Consider the following 17,932-nt stretch of genomic DNA (forward strand, 5'->3'; position numbering starts at 1 on the left):
CACTAAACAAGTCTGGGTACTAGTCAGGTGACAGTGGCGAAACCTCACGAGAGTGGCAGATGCTTCAGCCAATAACCTTTCGCAATGTAATCCTGACAACCAATCAGAATGAAGGGGTGGAGGTAGGAGGCGGGTTTTTATCTGACTAAGAGGAAATCCTTAGGAAATGTGTGGGATCACGCTCCGTGCTCCCGAGAAGCCTGGGATCTACTGACTAACTATTTTCACCGTGTGACGCCGGTAAGCAGGCCAGGAATCGTCGTCCTATACAGACGACGGGCGTGGTGACCGACAACTAAAGGGGGGGTGGGGAGAGCCGGGGAAAGCCACCGTCGTTGGGTCAAAATGTCGATTCAGTACGAGGTGGAACAGCTGGCTGACAGCTACGGGGTTGCGGACTCGTTCCCCAAAGATTTCGGTTACGGAGAAGAGGAGGCCGACATCGAGGACAGCCCGGCACCATCCGACAGCAAGCCGCGGATCCTGCTCATGGGTCTGAGGCGAAGCGGCAAGTCGTCCATACAGAAGGTAGGCAGCGGCGTCGTTTATAGCCTCTCGAGCCGAGCGAGTGCACGGGACGGGGAGTTAGCCACAAACAGCTAGCGACTTTCTTTAGCAGGTCGCTATGAGATTAAAACAGGACGGCTGTGTGTCAACAGCTCCCGAATATCTAGAAGTTATCGACCCTGTAGCCTCCTGCTCATGTGAGTACAGCTGCAGCAGTGAATTACTAGCCAGGTGAACAGAGCGGTGCATCTTCTTAACAATAGGCATGTGACTTGTTTGGCTCACAAGTTGTCCAACGTGCCAAAAATATCCCAGTCCCACCCAGCTGTGAGGCGTCTGATGTTTGGCTTTCACGTGACGGCAAGGCGACCACACCTTTCATCCTGCAAGGCTTTGTTTTTAAAGGTGCGAGACTTACGAGTCCGGCAATGCCACGCCGATGCGCTGGGTGGCGCTGACGAGTCATTGAACGTGGTGAAGTGAAGGGATTCCGGTTTAAGACGGGGGGGGGGGGGGGGCTATTATCCACCAACCCAAGACTTTTTAGTTCTGTTAACGAATACATTGAACACAAGTAAAAACTCCCTTCCCACAATCTGTCTGTCCAGTCTTTTTTTTCTCCCTTCTATTCCCCAAAACCAGATTTTATTTGTTTCGCACAAGAAATCTGTCCCGATCCACTCTGATTGCGATGTCAGCAGAAAATAATGTATTGGTCCTGGAGCGATTCTCGCCATATTAAGAAAATCTAGACAATTCAGGAGTGGTCCAATGTGGTTCTGGTCTAAAATCCTGCCTGTCTGCGGTGGTCCAGGACAGATCCACGATGGCGTAAAGACAAATAGGAGCAACGCACAAAGACACATGACTACTCATGTGGGATACCAGCTGATGAGGGAGAAATCATGTGAGATACCTGCTGAACAAAATCCTCAACGACTCTCTCCTCTCTGTTTGTGGCCACCCGGCCTGGTCACCCCGGGGACAGTGCAGGACGACCCAGGATTCTTTTGTCCCGTCCTGCTGACTTGACCCGGACTGGAACCGCAGAAAGTCTCGCCACCTCCGAGCCTGATTCCGTAAAGGTTACTTCCTGTTAAAAGGGAGTTTTTCCTTCCCACCGCCGCTCAGACTTGCTCATTCGGAATTGTTCGGTCTTTCTCTGTTGAAATGAATTGTATTTGGCACGACACAGATTATTTGAATTAAAATAAAGGTCTTTTCACAGGCTCTCTCATAGGAAAGCAAAGTGTTGTTCAGTGTCTCATCCCTGTGGACACATTCAGATCACTATATTGAGATTTAACACAGACTAAAGTCATTTATACGTCTGTTTGCATGATCATTATACTTGTTTACACAAAGTTGAGTTTCCTCTTATTTATTGGTTGTGCATGTAAACACCATCCGCATTTTGGAAACTGCGATAAAGCCATATCTTAGTTTTGTGAAAAATAAACAACAAAGACATTCTTAATGGAGCACATCTGAAAGTAGCCAGCTTACATCTGCATCAATACGCCCCACCAGGTTCCAGATTGTTAAGGAGCTTCAACTAAGTAACAGAAATAAACAATGTTGGTGATGAGTTTGTCTAATTCTTTGTGAGAAGTTGTCTACCTTGTGTTGCCTGCACAACAAAAATCCAACCAATTGCTTCCAGAACTTCCTGTCGTCTCCTAGACGGTGTAAACTGTGTCACACAAGCAAGAAAAGATGCTTAACTGGAGTGGATTTGCTTTATATCCTGTCGCTGCAGTGTCAGCCAGACGGAGAGGACATTGTTAAAAATCTTTGTAACTCTCCTCCCATATACAATACACAAAGGGTTTACATTTATCGGCCCAATTATGAAGCAAAAACTGGGATAAGACTTATGGCTTGGATACTCGCGTGCTTGCAAACACTGTGTGTTTCTATTGACTCCAGTATCCCACATGAGTCTGTGGCTCTATCAGCGATAGGTTGTTTGTATTTACAACAGAGCGAGCTGACTGCTCGTCTATGATATATTCCACTGCGCTACATTTGTAGAGGTTCCCGAACACTAACACCAAATTACAATAATTGACGTTTCTAATTCCAATTCACTTGTGGCAAATAAGTGTTTTGTGTTTTCCATTACCCAGCATCAACATGACGATGCAGATTTAGCATCTCGGTGTATTACCGTGGAAGTAGAGGGAGACAGGAAATATTAACCGTGTCCTCCACTTTGTCTGACGCTGGGCTCTCGCTGAGAGACAGGATGAAGCCGTGTGGAGAGAAGTTTTTTTTTTTTTTTTGTGTGTGTGTGTGCAAGTAGAACATCCTTTAATTTCTCTGTGGCACAAGTAAAGTGTTTATACGAGTAAAATTAGAAGTAGAGAGGATTGTTTGTTTAAAAAGTTTCTCCAGGATTTAAACACGCTTGTGTCCATTGTCTGTCTCGTCACTTGGCTGAACTCACACTTGTACAAAGCTTCTAAAATGGTGATATGAAGCAGGCCGTGCACAAATGCAAAAACGGCATACATGGAAAACCCCATCGTAATCAGAATGCTTGAGTGCATGTACACAAACACACACACACACACACACACACACACACACACACACACACACACACACACACACACACACACACACACACACACACTCAGCGGCTGTATCCCGGCTACTAACTAATATGATCTGTTTGCTTAGGCACACCAACACATGTACACACGCATTATACTGGATTGTTTTCCCTCACATGTTTCCTGCATTACTTCCACACTGTGAGCTAAAAGCTTCCAAGCACACTAGAGTGAAAAGGACAGCGTTGCGTCCTTACTACATCGACACCGCCGAGGACAGAGATATAAAACTGTCCAATCAAGACACGAACGCTGGTTTCAGAAAAAGAGAACTTAATTCGAAAAGTGAAGCGGGTGCCGTTTGTAACTTCAGTAAACATCCCTCTGTGCAGTATGCGTGTGACCCGGTGGCGCCCAGGTTTTTTCTACGGTGAGTGACAATCCAGCGTTTGCCCACAGAAAAGTGTTGGGCCTCTCTGATCCACGCAGCTCCCGACAGTCTTGTGATTCACTGAGCAGATTATGGCCTCAACAACAGGAACAGTCATTAAACGTAGGGCACCAGCTGAGGTGAACCTCAACATGCTTCTGAAAAGCCGAGAACGAAGTGACTTCATCGCGATGCAAGTTTTTAATAACGACTAAACGGAACAATGTTTTCTCCGATCTTAAGTGTTTGTGTCTCCAAACAGCCCAGAGATCAGAAAAACCTTGATGAGTCCTTCAAGCTTGAGATAAATCCCCATAGTGTGCTGTTGTTTTTTGTTTTTATTTAAACAATCAAACGACAGCCAGTGTGGATAAATAACTTTATCATAGTATCTAGTAGAAATCATTGGCTTTTTAAAATCAAAAGTTAGGCTAAGAGTTCCTGGTCTCGTTCGTGGTGATTTTCCATGGTGCATCTCATAGAGGTGGATCGCGTGAACACACTATTTCAAGTTAAGCTCTCAAGAGTTTTTCTCTTTTGCGTGATTCGACAAACTCTTCCTACAAGGTCGGAGATCCCAGAATATTGCTCTCCGGGTCTGAAACTTCCAGACTGGCGCTGTGCTTGAATAATAGATGAGCTGCACTTGCGCCTTGTATGATATTTTATTATTTATGTTCAGAGTTTAAAGGGGAAGCGGATTCAGGCTTGATATAGCATGACGTGTCAAGTGGCCTTTAATTCATACAAAAGTAAAGAAACGCATGTGCGTTAACTTTGTGTTTGTTGTATTCCACACAAAGCCTCGAGGCACCCCCCCCCCCCCCCGAGCTTCTAGTTTGGGCTGGGAAAACATGTGATTTGGCTTTTTGCTGCTTCATTGGCCCTGTGACCTCAGTGGCCCTCATGCTGATTCAAAATGGCAGCGGTGGAGCAAAAAGCTCTTAGTCGTCTTTTGCACTCATCGCATTTTATTTCCACCAGTAATTAGTGCTGTACTCGCGATTAAAACGGTTTACTTCTGCTTCCTTTGACACCGGCACTTTGAAGCTCCAGCACAGAGCTGAAAGAAAGGGCCGGGCCGAGGGAAGCGTGTTGCGTCAGATGAGCGAGTCTGCAGGGTGCTGCCCTTTTCCCTCCAATCCTACATGTGACATCCGAATGACGTGTTTGTACTGGAATCGCACAAGTCAAGACGGTTGAAATTTGATAATAAGAGTTCATGGAGGTACGATACATGGCTCCCAAACATGTAGCCCGTGCTACGAGGAGCTATTGCAAGATTAAAAAAAAAAAAAAAGACAAATCAGGATTTGGTCTCCAGAGCTGTGATTTTTAACTTCATGTGGTGCGTTTGGGATTCCATGAAGAAGACGAGCTCAATATGAGCGTCGACATCCACAGGAAGTTTCTTGTGTTTTACGAGGCCTTTCAGCAGAGTTCCTTAAATAACGGCGGTGTTACCAGCATTTGCACCCAAAACAACAACTGGTGTTACAGTGAAGAACCTCTGTTCATTCTCCTTGCATGGTCGGGTTAAATATTTTTCATATAAATAATTTTGACCACAAACAGCGATTGAATGAATACTAGAGTCAAATTTGACCAACCACAACAATGAAAGTATTCACTCAGAGCTGTATCGCCTTTGTTTTTAGAGGTTCTGTCACTTCTAACTTTCGGACTTTGAATTGCTTTCATGCCGCTGAGCCACGCTGGAGTGTTTCACCGAGCGCGTTTCTGATTCCAGGTGGTCTTCCACAAGATGTCCCCCAACGAGACCTTGTTTCTGGAGAGCACCAACAAGATCTACAAGGACGACATCTCCAGCAGCTCCTTCGTCAACTTCCAGATCTGGGACTTCCCCGGGCAGGTGGACTTCTTCGACCCCACTTTCGACTACGAGATGATCTTCAGGGGAACCGGCGCTCTGATATTTGTCATTGACGCTCAGGTGAAGACTTAAAACGGAACTTCTCAGGAAAATAATGACAAGACTAAACAAGCCCGGGTTATTATTTCCTGCGTCGTGGCTTGACATTTGAATTTCCAAATATTTAATCGGGGATTTTTTTGGCTGAAATTTTTTTTTCTAAGTTAAAACTGCACATTAATTCTTGATGTAATCCAGAAATCTCAATGCAGCTGTGGTTTTTTCTGACACTTGTTTCATTACCCCGACAGCTTTGTGGAAGTAATCTCAGCTCCAACGACAGCCGCTACCGACCTGGTTGATTTAGACTCAGATTGCGTCAGATCCAGTTTGTTTCAGCAGCTCGTCACGCAAGTGATATTAGTGAGAATCAGCTTTTTTTCTCATTCTGAGTTTGAAGGGAATGCAGAAGTAGATTTCCTCATGTCTTGCTTCAAACAAATGTGCTCATCCGGCTGTACAAGCGTCACTGAATAAACGCTCGTGAAAAAGTGTTGTCACCGTCACAACACCTGAAATGGGAAGTGCAACTTCATTTTCCTGTTTTCGTTTTTTTTTTTTGATCTGAATTAGTTTTAAATTCCCCGAAGCAAGCTGGAGCTGCTTTGGACGCTAAGTTTGGCTGCGATTTATGTAAATTTAAGGGTTTTATTGTCAAAAGTTTATTTCTAAGATCTTTTTCTGACAGTATTGTAAATATATTTTGTTGCCTCATGTCATCAGATCATTTTTATAAAAAAAAAGAATTCTTTGAAAACCCCCTCCGTTGTTGCAGGACGACTACGTGGAGGCTCTGGGCCGGCTCCATCTCACCGTGTCGCGGGCCTACAGAGTAAATCCCGAGATCAACTTCGAAGTGTTTATCCACAAAGTGGACGGTTTGTCAGACGATCACAAGATCGAAACCCAGCGGGACATCCACCAGAGGGCCAACGACGATCTGGCAGACGCGAGCTTAGAAAAGCTGCATCTCAGGTATGTTTCATTTAAAATATTATTCTATTGACGCTGCGGCCGGAGAAGTGTCTCATGGACGATTTTCGCAATACAAACAAAGCATTTTTATTTTCTGATGAGTGTGCACATTTACCTACGAAGAAATTGGTCAATGGAGTCATGGCATCCCTGTGTCTGACTGATAAAGTCTCTTGGGTTGGACATGAAACACCTTCAAAAACTCCAGCAAGTCCACTTCCCTGTTAAGATACGGAACAGAGATACAGGGAGACCTTGTGTACTAGATATATCTACTGTCATTGGAAAGATGCGGAGGGAAACTGTAATCTGTTGAAGATATATCGAAGTGAATCCGATTTCAATACATAGACATGCAGCAATAATGTGGATCAAAGCTTGATATCGTGAAGAGGTCAGTAGTATCGACTGGGGATGCACCCATATCAGTATTGGGTCTGATACTGCATGGAGTATTCATACTCTGAAAGAGAATCCAGATACCACATGGCGAGTACAATGTGACATCATGCGTCGGCAACGTCGCCTGCAGGTAGGTAAGAGAGCACGAGCGGTAGTTTGTACATCACAGTGGAGTTTGCTGGTGTTTCTGAATAAATGGTTTCCCTGTTAACTCGTGACCGGCTTCATTGCACTGCAACTAGGCCATTTACTCTGGCCCCAAAATGAAAGTTTACAAATCCTGAATTCTGTGTTTGAATCCACCAAATGGCAGAAAGTTGAGAAAATAAGATTTTGGAAAGTTTCTGTTAGACTACTGCAGCCCAACTTTCTCTTACCTGCTATATGTTGTGATTCACTGCAGAATCCTCCCTAGTGAACCTGTAAAGGAGAATCAACTGACAAGTCTCTGTGGTTAAAACTGATTTTCTACTTCTTTCATTTGCAGTTATTTTACTTTCACTTTCCCACACCAACAATGCTTGCATCATGCTCTAATATAAGAAATACATTCATATCCCCCCCCCCCCCCTAAGCTGCATGGTGGTGTACTGCTTAGCAACCTTGGTTCATGGCAAGAATGTCCTGGGATGGAATCCAGCCCAGGGTTACTGTATGCTGTTTGCATTGTCTCCCTCTGTGTGTGTGGGTTTTCGTTTTTACTAGTTTCCTCCCACAGTCCAAGAACATGTTTGGGTTTGATTGGTGACATTTAATTACCCGTAGATGCGAGTGTGTGGTAAATAAAGTCAAAACCGCCGGTAACAAAACTCACCAGTCACACAGGAGCATGCCGGCGGAGGACCTCGACTCGACGCACACAGACGATGACACCCCCTCTTAGCGCTGCTGCTGTTTCACACCACAGATTTGAACAAATCTTCTGAACTGACGGAGGCTCTGCTCAGATATGAGCTCTGACCAGTTTGTGCAGCAGCTTGCTGGACGATGCTGGCTCAGTTGCTAGAGTGGGTTGTCCTTCGGTTGCAAAGTTGCAGGTTCAATCCCAATCTATCCTCTTCAAGTGTCTTTGGGCAAGACACTGAACCCCAATGTTGCTTGTAATGTCTGGACTGAGCACCGTTTTTCACAACTGCTGTGTGTGTGAAAGGGGGATGAATGTAAAGCACCTTGGGGGCTGCTGAAGCAGTGGAAAAGCGCTATACACTCCAATCCCCTGGATCAAACCATTTCCTCACTCAGAGCCTCGTCAAATAAAACCACTTTGTCTGGATGTTTCGGATCCCGTCGAGCGGACATTGTGACATTGATTTCACCCGACGGAGCAGACGCCGATGTCTCAAACAGCAGCTTTCGTTTACTTTAGTCTTTGCTTTGATTTTTCTTTAGTGTTAACAACAAGATGGCAAAAGGAAACCGGCAATACTCACACGGATGATATCTGTCCTGTGAGTGGAGTTCACAACCTGTGGCTCTGGAGTCGGTCTATTGTGTGATGACAGTTGAAAGTTGACTTTTTTTTTTTTTTTTTAATGTGTCTGGTGCATAACAATCTCACATTTTGCTCAAATGCAACAGCAGCATGTCATAGGAGTGTCATAGTGTACCCAAAGTTCAGCCGGCCATAGTAAACCTGATCATTGTCAAAAGGAAACGTCTCCCGGTGACCGTGTGTTTCCCAAAACTAATGTGTCGTCACATCATACTTTAATGGCAAGAGGCCAAAAGACAATTTTCCTCCTATTACACCTCATCTCTCTCAGCCTCTCTGCATTGGCTCATTGGACATTTGACAAAATTACGTGCAAACAAAGAATCATTCTAACTTTACTTTTAACTTTGTTGCACGACACATTGCGCAGTCCGAGGTGACAAATCTAACACTTCGCTGAAAGAATGTTTCAATATTTTAGCAATTAAAATCCTGCTTTGTCATCTGATGCCTTTCTCTGTAGGTGAGAGTTGAGATATTAACCTCAGTCCGTGATAAGTTCACTATGATAAACCCTAAAGGATTGTACACAGTATATATATCTCAAAACTGTATATCAAACTTTGTTTCGCAGATCGACACAAATTTAATCCTTAAAAATGTCCCTTTTAATCATAGCTTCACAGACGGACCGATCAGGCCGTCTCTTTCAAATGTGGGAAAATAGTGAATTGAGGAGTTTTAAACGGGTGTTACCACTTCACCAAGGTGTTAGGCTGCTTGTGTTCCGGAATGAAAATGATCCAGCATTCCTAAAAAAATCCCAAGTGTTTTCCACCTGGATTTAAACCCCCAGACAAATTATGATTTAACCCGCGATATGAGGCATCCGTGAAGAGCAAATGTGGCTGACATCATTGTACTTGGGGTGAAACTCATTGAAAGCAGAGTATTAATACTGCCTCAGAATCACAATCGGCGAATAACAGATAAAATACTGTATCAACAGCGATAAAGCCCTCTGTGATTGTGTAGTTCTCTTTCCATCTCTGTGTCTGCGGGCTCGTGGGTAGAATTTTCCAGCACTATGAAAGACGGAGATGTGGAAATTGATGAAAATATGAGCAATCCCCATGTTCCGGCTTTTATTCAATAGTCTGGAAAATCCGGTATTCTATTAGTACTGAATAGGCTTCTCAATTAAAAGGGCAGTTTTGGACTGGAGGTTGTAGAAGAAAGGCTGTAATAGGATGTTTGCTGGTTCGAATGCCCCTGCTGAGAGGCTGTTCATCCCCTCAGCTTTAATCCCGGACGGCTCAGGTCGCGTCAGGAAGGACGTCCGGCATCAAAACGAACAAAGTCAACGACACGAGTTACAATGACTTGCTGAGGCAACAAACAAGAAAGGGAGCAGCCAGTTAGAGACTTAACATGCCGCCTTTAACAATGTAGGAGACTAAGCACACCACTGGAGTTACTGATAGTGTAATAGTATTGTTAATGGTATTGCAGTAACTACATCAGGATGTGTGTGTTTGTTACCCTCCTTGCTCTCCCTCCTCCTTCCTTATGACCCTCAAAGCAGCGAAGAGAAGGCAGTAGTAGTGAGCTCTCGTGCAGTAGACCGCGCTATGCGTCACTGTTGGATTCCTCTTAGCCCTCCTAATGAAGAAACGCCGACCCTGTGTATCAGATACCAGTAAAGCGTATACTAGACATACTTTAGATATAAGGAGGAGCTGAAGTGCACATCTGCCGTTAGGGGTCACGTTACGCGCTGCACCCAGACTGTGTTGGTGTCTGAGAACAATAAGACTGATTTGTGGCTTTGAATTGCTTAACTAAAGGCCAGAGGACGACTGAAAAGATAAAAAAAAAAACTTTTAGTTGATAGAAACTGTTGAATGTTCACCTGTGGCCACCTCTAAAATTTGGTTTTGTCTTTTTGAATTTATTCTTTTGATAATTAAGCATTTGCCGATTTAATTTCACAATAAAAAAAACAAAAACAAACATAGTTGATAGCAGTAAAGCCCTCGCCCTGACACACTGTAGAATGTTTAAATCTGTAGTGAACCACATTAAACCGTCTGCCCCGGCCGGGCGCTCAGCCCTGCGGCAGTTCTCCTGTTGGTAGTGAGGCTGTGCCGGCACGTAGCGCGCTGTGTTTTATGTGGGGTGAGATTGTTGTTTATTCCGGTTAGGTGGCCTGCGCCGTCCGGGATATATAGCGGAGCCGGGCCTTGTGACTCTCTGGCTCTTTCATCACCGTAGTGCATTGTAAAGTTGAGCCTCTGCCAAGTGTAATGTAGACTCGTCCATTTGGCTGGAAGCGGCAGCTCCCCTCCGACGCCCGTCTTTTTTTCTTTTTTTAAATTTATACATCTCTCGAGCCGAGGTTCGTAAGTCATGTGTGCTCAGATTTGCAGCCCTCGTATGAGGACCGTCCGTGTGCCAAGTGCACATTTTGTATTTAATCCTGTTGTGTCCAAATCAGGCTTTTAAAGGATTTCCTTCAGTGCTGCCATCAGCCATGTGATCCCATGTGATGTCTGTGTTTTTACCTGGTTTCAGACATACATTTTGAGGAAGTGAGAGGGGGGGGTTTCATACGAGCTGCTGCTCATTCACTTCCTTTTTTTGTTCATCTCATTCAGCTTTTACTTGACGAGCATTTACGACCACTCCATCTTCGAAGCCTTCAGCAAAGTGGTGCAGAAGCTCATCCCACAGCTCCCCACTCTGGAGAACCTCCTAAATATCTTCATTTCTGTAAGTAGCTGTCAACTTCTTCTTCTTCTTCTTTGGGTAACATTGTCATCTGCTGCATGATTTACATGTGACAGTGTTTATGACGTGAGTCACTCTCCGCTCTGAAGCCACAATATTGTGAGCAATTCCCCTTCAGGCCTCTCGGGACAAGTCTGTCTCTGGCCCGTGACACTGATTGGTCAAAACATAACTCTGCGTTATTGCTGGGCTGTCTTTGTTGTAAAAGGTAATGGTTACAACCGGCTGACGGGATTGTCAGAAAAACCCCCAGGAGGATAGAAGCTGGCCATATAAATCCCACAGCAGATTTTACCCGGGTAGTAATCAAGCGACGAAGAAATATACAACAAAAGGAGCTCATCACATTGAGGAACGGTCATATAAACACTCGGTGTTTTCTTTTAAAGAGGTCCTTCATATTGATTTGTCTTAGCAGTTGGAAAAAGACGGCGGTTTTCACACTGGATTGATTCAAATAGTCTTTTATTAACCAAAAGCTGTGATTTGAAGACATGAGAGAGAGTTGGACTACCAGCACAAGTGGCGCTGATTGTAGCTTGATCTTGCATCTCAGTCAGTTCAGCACTAGTTTTGCTCAGATTGAAGAATCCACTCACTCCTTGGTGGTTTCTGTCGCTTCTATTGCCTCTGCCGTTCATACAGCTGCCGATCCGTTTGCAAATTCTGTTCACCCCCAATATAGAATAACTCCAGATTTTAAATGCAATTGCAGGTTTGACAGTGCGGACACCATTTAACCCTCGCGTCACTTTTTGTCGCCTCTCTTCCTCTTTGTCTCCGACAGAATTCAGGGATCGAGAAAGCTTTCCTGTTTGATGTGGTCAGTAAGATCTACATTGCCACAGACAGCTCTCCCGTCGACATGCAGTCCTATGAACTGTGCTGCGACATGATCGACGTGGTTATTGACGTCTCCTGCATATACGGGTGAGAGGGGCTTTCTTCAGCTTGCCTGTTTGTACCGTGGTAATGTACCACGTAGAGGGTCAGATTAGTAATGAGAGTGCTCCTCCTGTAACGCCTTATCGCTTTGAGTTCCTCACCTGGCGTTGTCCGAGTCTCGCTCTCAGTGAAGCCCCCAAATTAATTTATGCATAATTAATGTCCTCATTGACGAGCTACAATTTCTTTCCCACCTGAACGCTATTCCCGCGTTGTGTTGTGACCCACCAGTCTGAGGGAGGATGGCAGCGGCAGCGCCTATGACAAGGAGTCCATGGCCATCATCAAGCTCAACAACACCACTGTGCTGTACCTGAAAGAGGTCACCAAGTTCCTGGCCCTTGTCTGCATCCTGCGAGAGGAAAGCTTCGAGCGCAAAGGTAAGCCGTCACCGAAATCTGTCACCCCCCCTCCACTCCCCCGGCCTAATTTGGCCAAAGGCGACAAGTCAGACGTGTCGGTATCTTCCCTTTTGTGTCGTTCGGGCTTTGCAACGAGTGTGTGTCCGCACGTGTACGGCGTCGGTCCGGTCTAGACAGGAACACCTGCGCCTGAAGTAGATATATAGCAAGTCATTACGGCATGGAGTTGTGGAGACTGAAAACACAACATTCAAGCTGGAACACGCAAGATATGTGGAAAACTTGAGTTTTCCCAGGATAAGTACTTGATCACTGTGGACCGACACTAAAAACGGCGCTGTTAACAAATGCCGTGAAGTGGACCGTCCTGGTCTGGATCAGTGAATCGGGTTTGTCGACAAAGTTCACACTGTTGTAGTTTTCCTCTCAGTTTTTCCACAAATAAATTTGGAAGAAAAGTGGTGAAAAAAGGACAGTAGTTACAGACCAAACAATGAAAATCTAAAGAACTGCTGAACTGTTTTCCCGAGAGTAGTAGACGTTACGCAGCAGGGAGACCTGAGCTCGGAGATCAACGACACAGCAGTGAAAGCTACTTTATTACCAGCGGAGTAGCATTAGAATCAAAGTTACACTGAGACGGTGAATTTCTGAAAAATATGCAGCTTGAACGCTGAGAAATACCAGAGTTTGAGGACCCTTTCTTCACACAATAGCTTTAAGTTGAGGTTGCCGTTGGTCGGCTGTGACGTGTAAGTTTGTTCAGATTTGGTTATAAATGACACATTTGATGAAATTTACTAAAAACTTTTGGCATTAAAACACGTTCCAAAATTACTCCTTACAAGTTATTGTGTTAGTGGTTTTGCTCAACGTGTTTGTGGCACCTAACTTAAAATGACTTTAAAACACGAAGGCAGAAGATGAACAAACAAAAAATCCTCTTATTTTGTATTGTTTAATTAAAGAAAGTGAGTAAAATTGCAGTTGTTGGGGAAAAACGATGTCAAGCAAAACTGGTTTAGATGAAAGTATTCTGCACATATTTGTTGTTGTTATTTTCAATTGATCATTTTGTCATTGCCTTATTTGAAAGATCTTTTTATTTCCTTTAATTTTGATTAAAAGTGTCTTTCTCAGGGAGCTGGCTGCAGGACATTATTTTTAAAGTCATTTAGTGAGCTCCTCCACCCAGCTTTTACTTGGTTCTGCGTTAGTTTTTGCAAATAGCAGTATCTCACGGATATATATATTTTTTGGTTTTCTAGGATTAATAGACTACAACTTCCACTGTTTCCGGAAGGCCATCCACGAAGTATTTGAGGTGGGCGTTTCTACTCCGCGTCCCACGGGCTCGCAGGCGGTGGGCTCGCCCTGCAACAAGGCCGTCGCACTCAACGGCACGCCGCGCAACACTGTCTAGACACTGATGCAATACACACAAAATAAAAAGACGCAAAGAGAGAGAAGAGGAGGAGGAGGAGGAGAGGAAAGACGGAGAGGAGCCGGGGAGCCCGTCGAGGAGAGACTTAAAACTAAAACCGGGGCTCGCCGGCACACCAGTCACAATCCCTTGCTCCCCACACCGAAAGCAGCGAGAGACTTCCTCGAGCCCAGGGTGTGGGAGCACCGGAGCACAGAGGAGTCCGGCTGAGGTCGGAACGGAAATTCATGCATCTGAATCAGGTGAATGCAAAAAAAACCCCCACTGTGTCGACTGGAAAAGCCAAGGAAGGAAAGAGGAAAAACAAAAAACAAAAAAAGGTCAGGATCTTTCTTTTGGACTTCACAGTGTTGTGACACGGACTGTGACGTTCAGCTGCTGGCTCCTCCGTTGTGAACAATGCGAGGAGGAGAAGCGACCCCCGTTACGACCTCCGGGTTTTGGGACAAGCTGTGACGGCAGCCTGCCCGGATTGTGTCCCGACCGCTCCCGTGCTGACGAAACCGGGTGGATGTTGAGCCACTCGGTCCCGCACCCACACATGTTCAGAGATGGCCTTACGGAGATGCGGCGCAAGCTCTCGTCTCCCCACCACTCACTTCACCCTACCTGAATGCTGCCCGAAACTGGCTTCTCGGTTTCACCGGTGAAAAGGAAACCCGAGATTTTATGAGCAGAATGAAAAGGGATCGTGCTGTCCTTCTGAGTTGTGTGTATGTAGGTATCTACGTATGTGTGTGTGTGTGTGTGTGTATGAATGTGTGTGGAAGGATTTGTTTGGATCCCAAACTGGGCTTCATGTATCTACTAAGACCGGGACCTCTTGTATAAAGGTGTGTAAGTCCTTCTTCAGCTTAGCGTAATTAAAACTCCTCTCGGTGGACGTAGTTTTTCTGTTTGTGCTCCGACGAAAACAAAAATCCAACTTCCGACTGGCTTCGTAATAGTTCAGACATGATCGTTTGCAAAAGCACTGCCAAATGCATTAAATGGATCGGAGCCTGTTGAAACGTGATTCAAAGTGAGGAAGCCTGGTTGGGATGTGGGAGGAATGAAGGGGTCCGGACCGCCTTGTCGTAAAATTGTAAGATCATCACACGTAAAGCTGGAAGCGGACTGGCATGTACTCACACCTCGAGTTTCAGCTCCGGCAAACACAACAGACCAATTTTTCTTTTTTTTTTCTTTACATTTATTTTGGCCCCTATCTGCAGATCTCATGCAAAGTTCCCTTTTTCAAGCATGCATACATTGGTGTGTCGTTAACCTGTAGCGTTCACAGCTGTTAACACTGCTCATTGTATTCACATGTAACATTGGAATTACCTGCGGAAGACTTTAAAGAGACCAAAACTCATTCTTCTCACCATTGCAGAGACACAAAGGGTATTCAGGTCTGTATACTTTCTGTTTGTTCATGTCAGGTTTTGAGATCTGGAGGACGAGATAACTTTTGCTCTGTGACCCCCCCGCCTCTTGAAACGGGCTCCAGAACTTGGTCAACCTAAAAACCAGACAATAAGTCACCATTTTAATATGTTACACATCAGAACCGTGATGAATGACTGAGTTCATGTATTGTGATGCTGTACCGTGTGAAATAAACGAAACATTAAGTTTTGCCTTTGTCGCTTTCGTCACACCAGAAGACTTCAGAGGGACTGGATCAGCTGATGTCAGCAGCCATGTTAACTGTCCAGTTGAAAACAAAACCGGCTCCAGGTTAGTGTTGATGGAAGAATGGATGTATTCAGTGTCCCTCTCTCTCGATGCCAAACTTACAAGCCGCCACAAGATGGCGCTGCAGGACTACTCAACGGTTCATTCCTGCTCCTCTCCAAGCCCCAATCACTGTTATCCCTCTTGTTAAATATACAGAAAGCATGCAGCCATTGCTCATCCTGTGTAGTGAATTATACAGCCCGACAAAGGATGATCATGAATGTCAGCAGCATCTGTTACAGCTTCTGTTATTGGCCCTACATTATGAGCGTGACAATAGAATAAATTGGATTATTCACTGTTGATGAAACATAGGGTTTAACGCACATCAAATTTACAATCATGTCTATCAAATTCCTAATATTAACCTCATTTAACCTTTGATAATTTGCTTTAAATCTTTCTTCTTTTTTTTTTCTTTTTCTCAAAGCCATTGTTAATTGCCTTTCTCACTTGGCTGTTGTTCAGACAGTATTGTAATGAGTAAGCAGGAGTAGGGGGGGGTGGGAGAAAAATACCCCCTCACTGGTTTAGTGCATATAAAAACAACTCGGTGAATAGCTTCGCCATGCAAGTTATTCACCAGTTAAGTTAAATAAGCCTCACAGCTACTGTCACGACCCATTATGTGGGGAGTAGGCGAGACAGCTAAACACCACTTCCACACAATTTAGATGCAATAAAACACTGACAGCTTTTTTATCCACTTCATTAAGCCAGTAATTTCTTATAAAAATCTCCCGCATTAATCCTGCCGATGGTTTCCCTGCGGTTCCTTAAGCTCTCCTCCAACCTTAGCCGCCTTGCTTTGATGCTTACTCAAATAGGCGCTAATTCCAGATAAATTATGCATCCACATGTAGCCCTACCCATGCCAAAGGAATATAAAGTGTGACACTCTGAAAGATGGCGAATTAAAGCAAAGTGTGATATCTCGACGGGATAATGGCAGATAGGTTAGGCTTGTCAGCCCGACGGCTCGTTGATCTGCGAGGCGCTTCATATTCAGAGTCGGGGAGAGGTCAAGTTCAGGAGGTTTTGAAGGTCGTTCGGACTCTGGCGCAAGAGTTGTTTTGTTTTTTGTTTGTTTTGTTGTTGTTGTTGTTTTTTTTTTTAACCAGACCTCGGGGATGAATGCAGAGCACTTCCACGAAGTCACTCCAAAAACAAAAAGAAGTGCAAACTGGAGCGCATTGAAGTACTGTGCTGATCATTTTCCTCTTCAACACCTCGACGAGAAGACGAAATAAATAAGACTCAAGTGTGGCAGCAGAGGGGGAGGGGGGGGGGGGGGGTGCGGGAGCAGATGTATAAATAAGTAACTCCGAGAAATCGGAATTAATATCACCAGCATTTATTTACTTTTCTTTTTTCTTTTTTTGATACACAAGTAAAGCCTAAAATAAAAGAAAAGGTGGCGAATTCTCTGTGCGCTGACGTGAAGCGTAGCGAGAGAACAGAAATAGTCACAAATAAAGTGAGGCGCCAACAAAATGTGAATACAGAAATGGCACTGGGGGGGGGGGCAAAATTGTCTGGTGGTTAATGTGTCTTGTGCCTGCAGACAGCAGCGTTAGCAGCTTAAAAAGCAGTTATTGCACTTGTTCCGTTGCATAAAAAACAAAGCGTGTGTGTGTGTGTGTGTGTGTGTGTGTGTGTGTGTGTGTGTGTGTGTGTGTGTGTGTGTGTGTGTGTGTGTGTGTGTTTGGTGATGGAAGTGAGCGGAGGAAATGCTGACAGCTGTCAAAATTAGCTGGAGATAAATGATGCCTTTATCTTTGTTGTGCGTATAAGGATCATCCTATTAGTGCATTGGGAAAACGACATAATAAAAAAAAAACAAAAAAAAACAACCACTTCTGTATTCTGCATTGGATTCAAAGTGCCTTTAAAAGAAAAAGACGGATTAAAAAGAAACCTCCTCGTCGAGAAAAGTGGTCGAAAGAAATATGAGCGGTAACTTGGAAGGAGTGCAGGTGGATCGTCTGAAGTCCACTCAGCGACACAGTGACTGAACACCGTCTGTAGATGGGGCTGTTGTCTGCGGCGCCACCCTCCGCCTGTCACTCTGCTTGCACCATCTTTCTGCTCCACAGTGCAGGCAACATGGAGATCAACATCTAACCCAGAGTCCCGGAGACCAGGGGACACTGTGGAGAAGTTGTGGAAGCAGCAGAGTGAGAGCTTGCGTGATGTACAACTCCAACTTGGAGACTGGAGCCCCCCCCCCCCACCCCCCCCCCCCACCCCACCCCCCCCCCCCCCCCCCCCCCCCCCCCCCCCCCCCCCCCCCCCCCCCCCCCCCCAACCCCACACACACACACACACACACACACACACACACACACACACACACACACACACACACACACACAGCCCCTCCACTCTTAATAAGGAAGCTTCAACCAATAATGAAACAAAGCCAGTCCAAC

At 45.1% G+C, this 17,932-nt stretch overlaps 1 protein-coding gene across 1 annotated transcript; it reads left to right on the top strand.

The window, feature by feature from the left end:
* Nucleotides 1–119: 119 nt before the first annotated feature.
* Nucleotides 120–15,399, top strand: rragca (Ras-related GTP binding Ca). Its single transcript, XM_080470849.1, has 7 exons — nt 120–528; nt 5,246–5,449; nt 6,204–6,403; nt 10,895–11,009; nt 11,815–11,957; nt 12,204–12,352; nt 13,603–15,399. Exons 1-7 carry the CDS (start codon nt 346–348, stop codon nt 13,755–13,757), a joined length of 1,149 nt encoding a protein of 382 aa, XP_080326975.1. The 5' UTR covers nt 120–345; the 3' UTR covers nt 13,758–15,399.
* Nucleotides 15,400–17,932: the final 2,533 nt, after the last annotated feature.

Source organism: Lipophrys pholis (assembly GCF_963383615.2).
Source record: "Lipophrys pholis genome assembly, chromosome: 9".
NCBI lineage: Eukaryota > Metazoa > Chordata > Actinopteri > Blenniiformes > Blenniidae > Lipophrys > Lipophrys pholis.

What these genes read in the sequence shown, in the direction of transcription:
- rragca (XM_080470849.1), top strand. Translation starts at nt 346, where the DNA reads ATGTCGATTCAGTACGAGGTGGAACAGCTGGCTGACAGCTACGGGGTT. An exon ending in TATTTGTCATTGACGCTCAG is followed by an intron (nt 5,450 to 6,203) that starts GTGAAGACTTAA and finishes CCGTTGTTGCAG; the next exon opens with GACGACTACGTGGAGGCTCT. An exon ending in TTAGAAAAGCTGCATCTCAG is followed by an intron (nt 6,404 to 10,894) that starts GTATGTTTCATT and finishes CATCTCATTCAG; the next exon opens with CTTTTACTTGACGAGCATTT.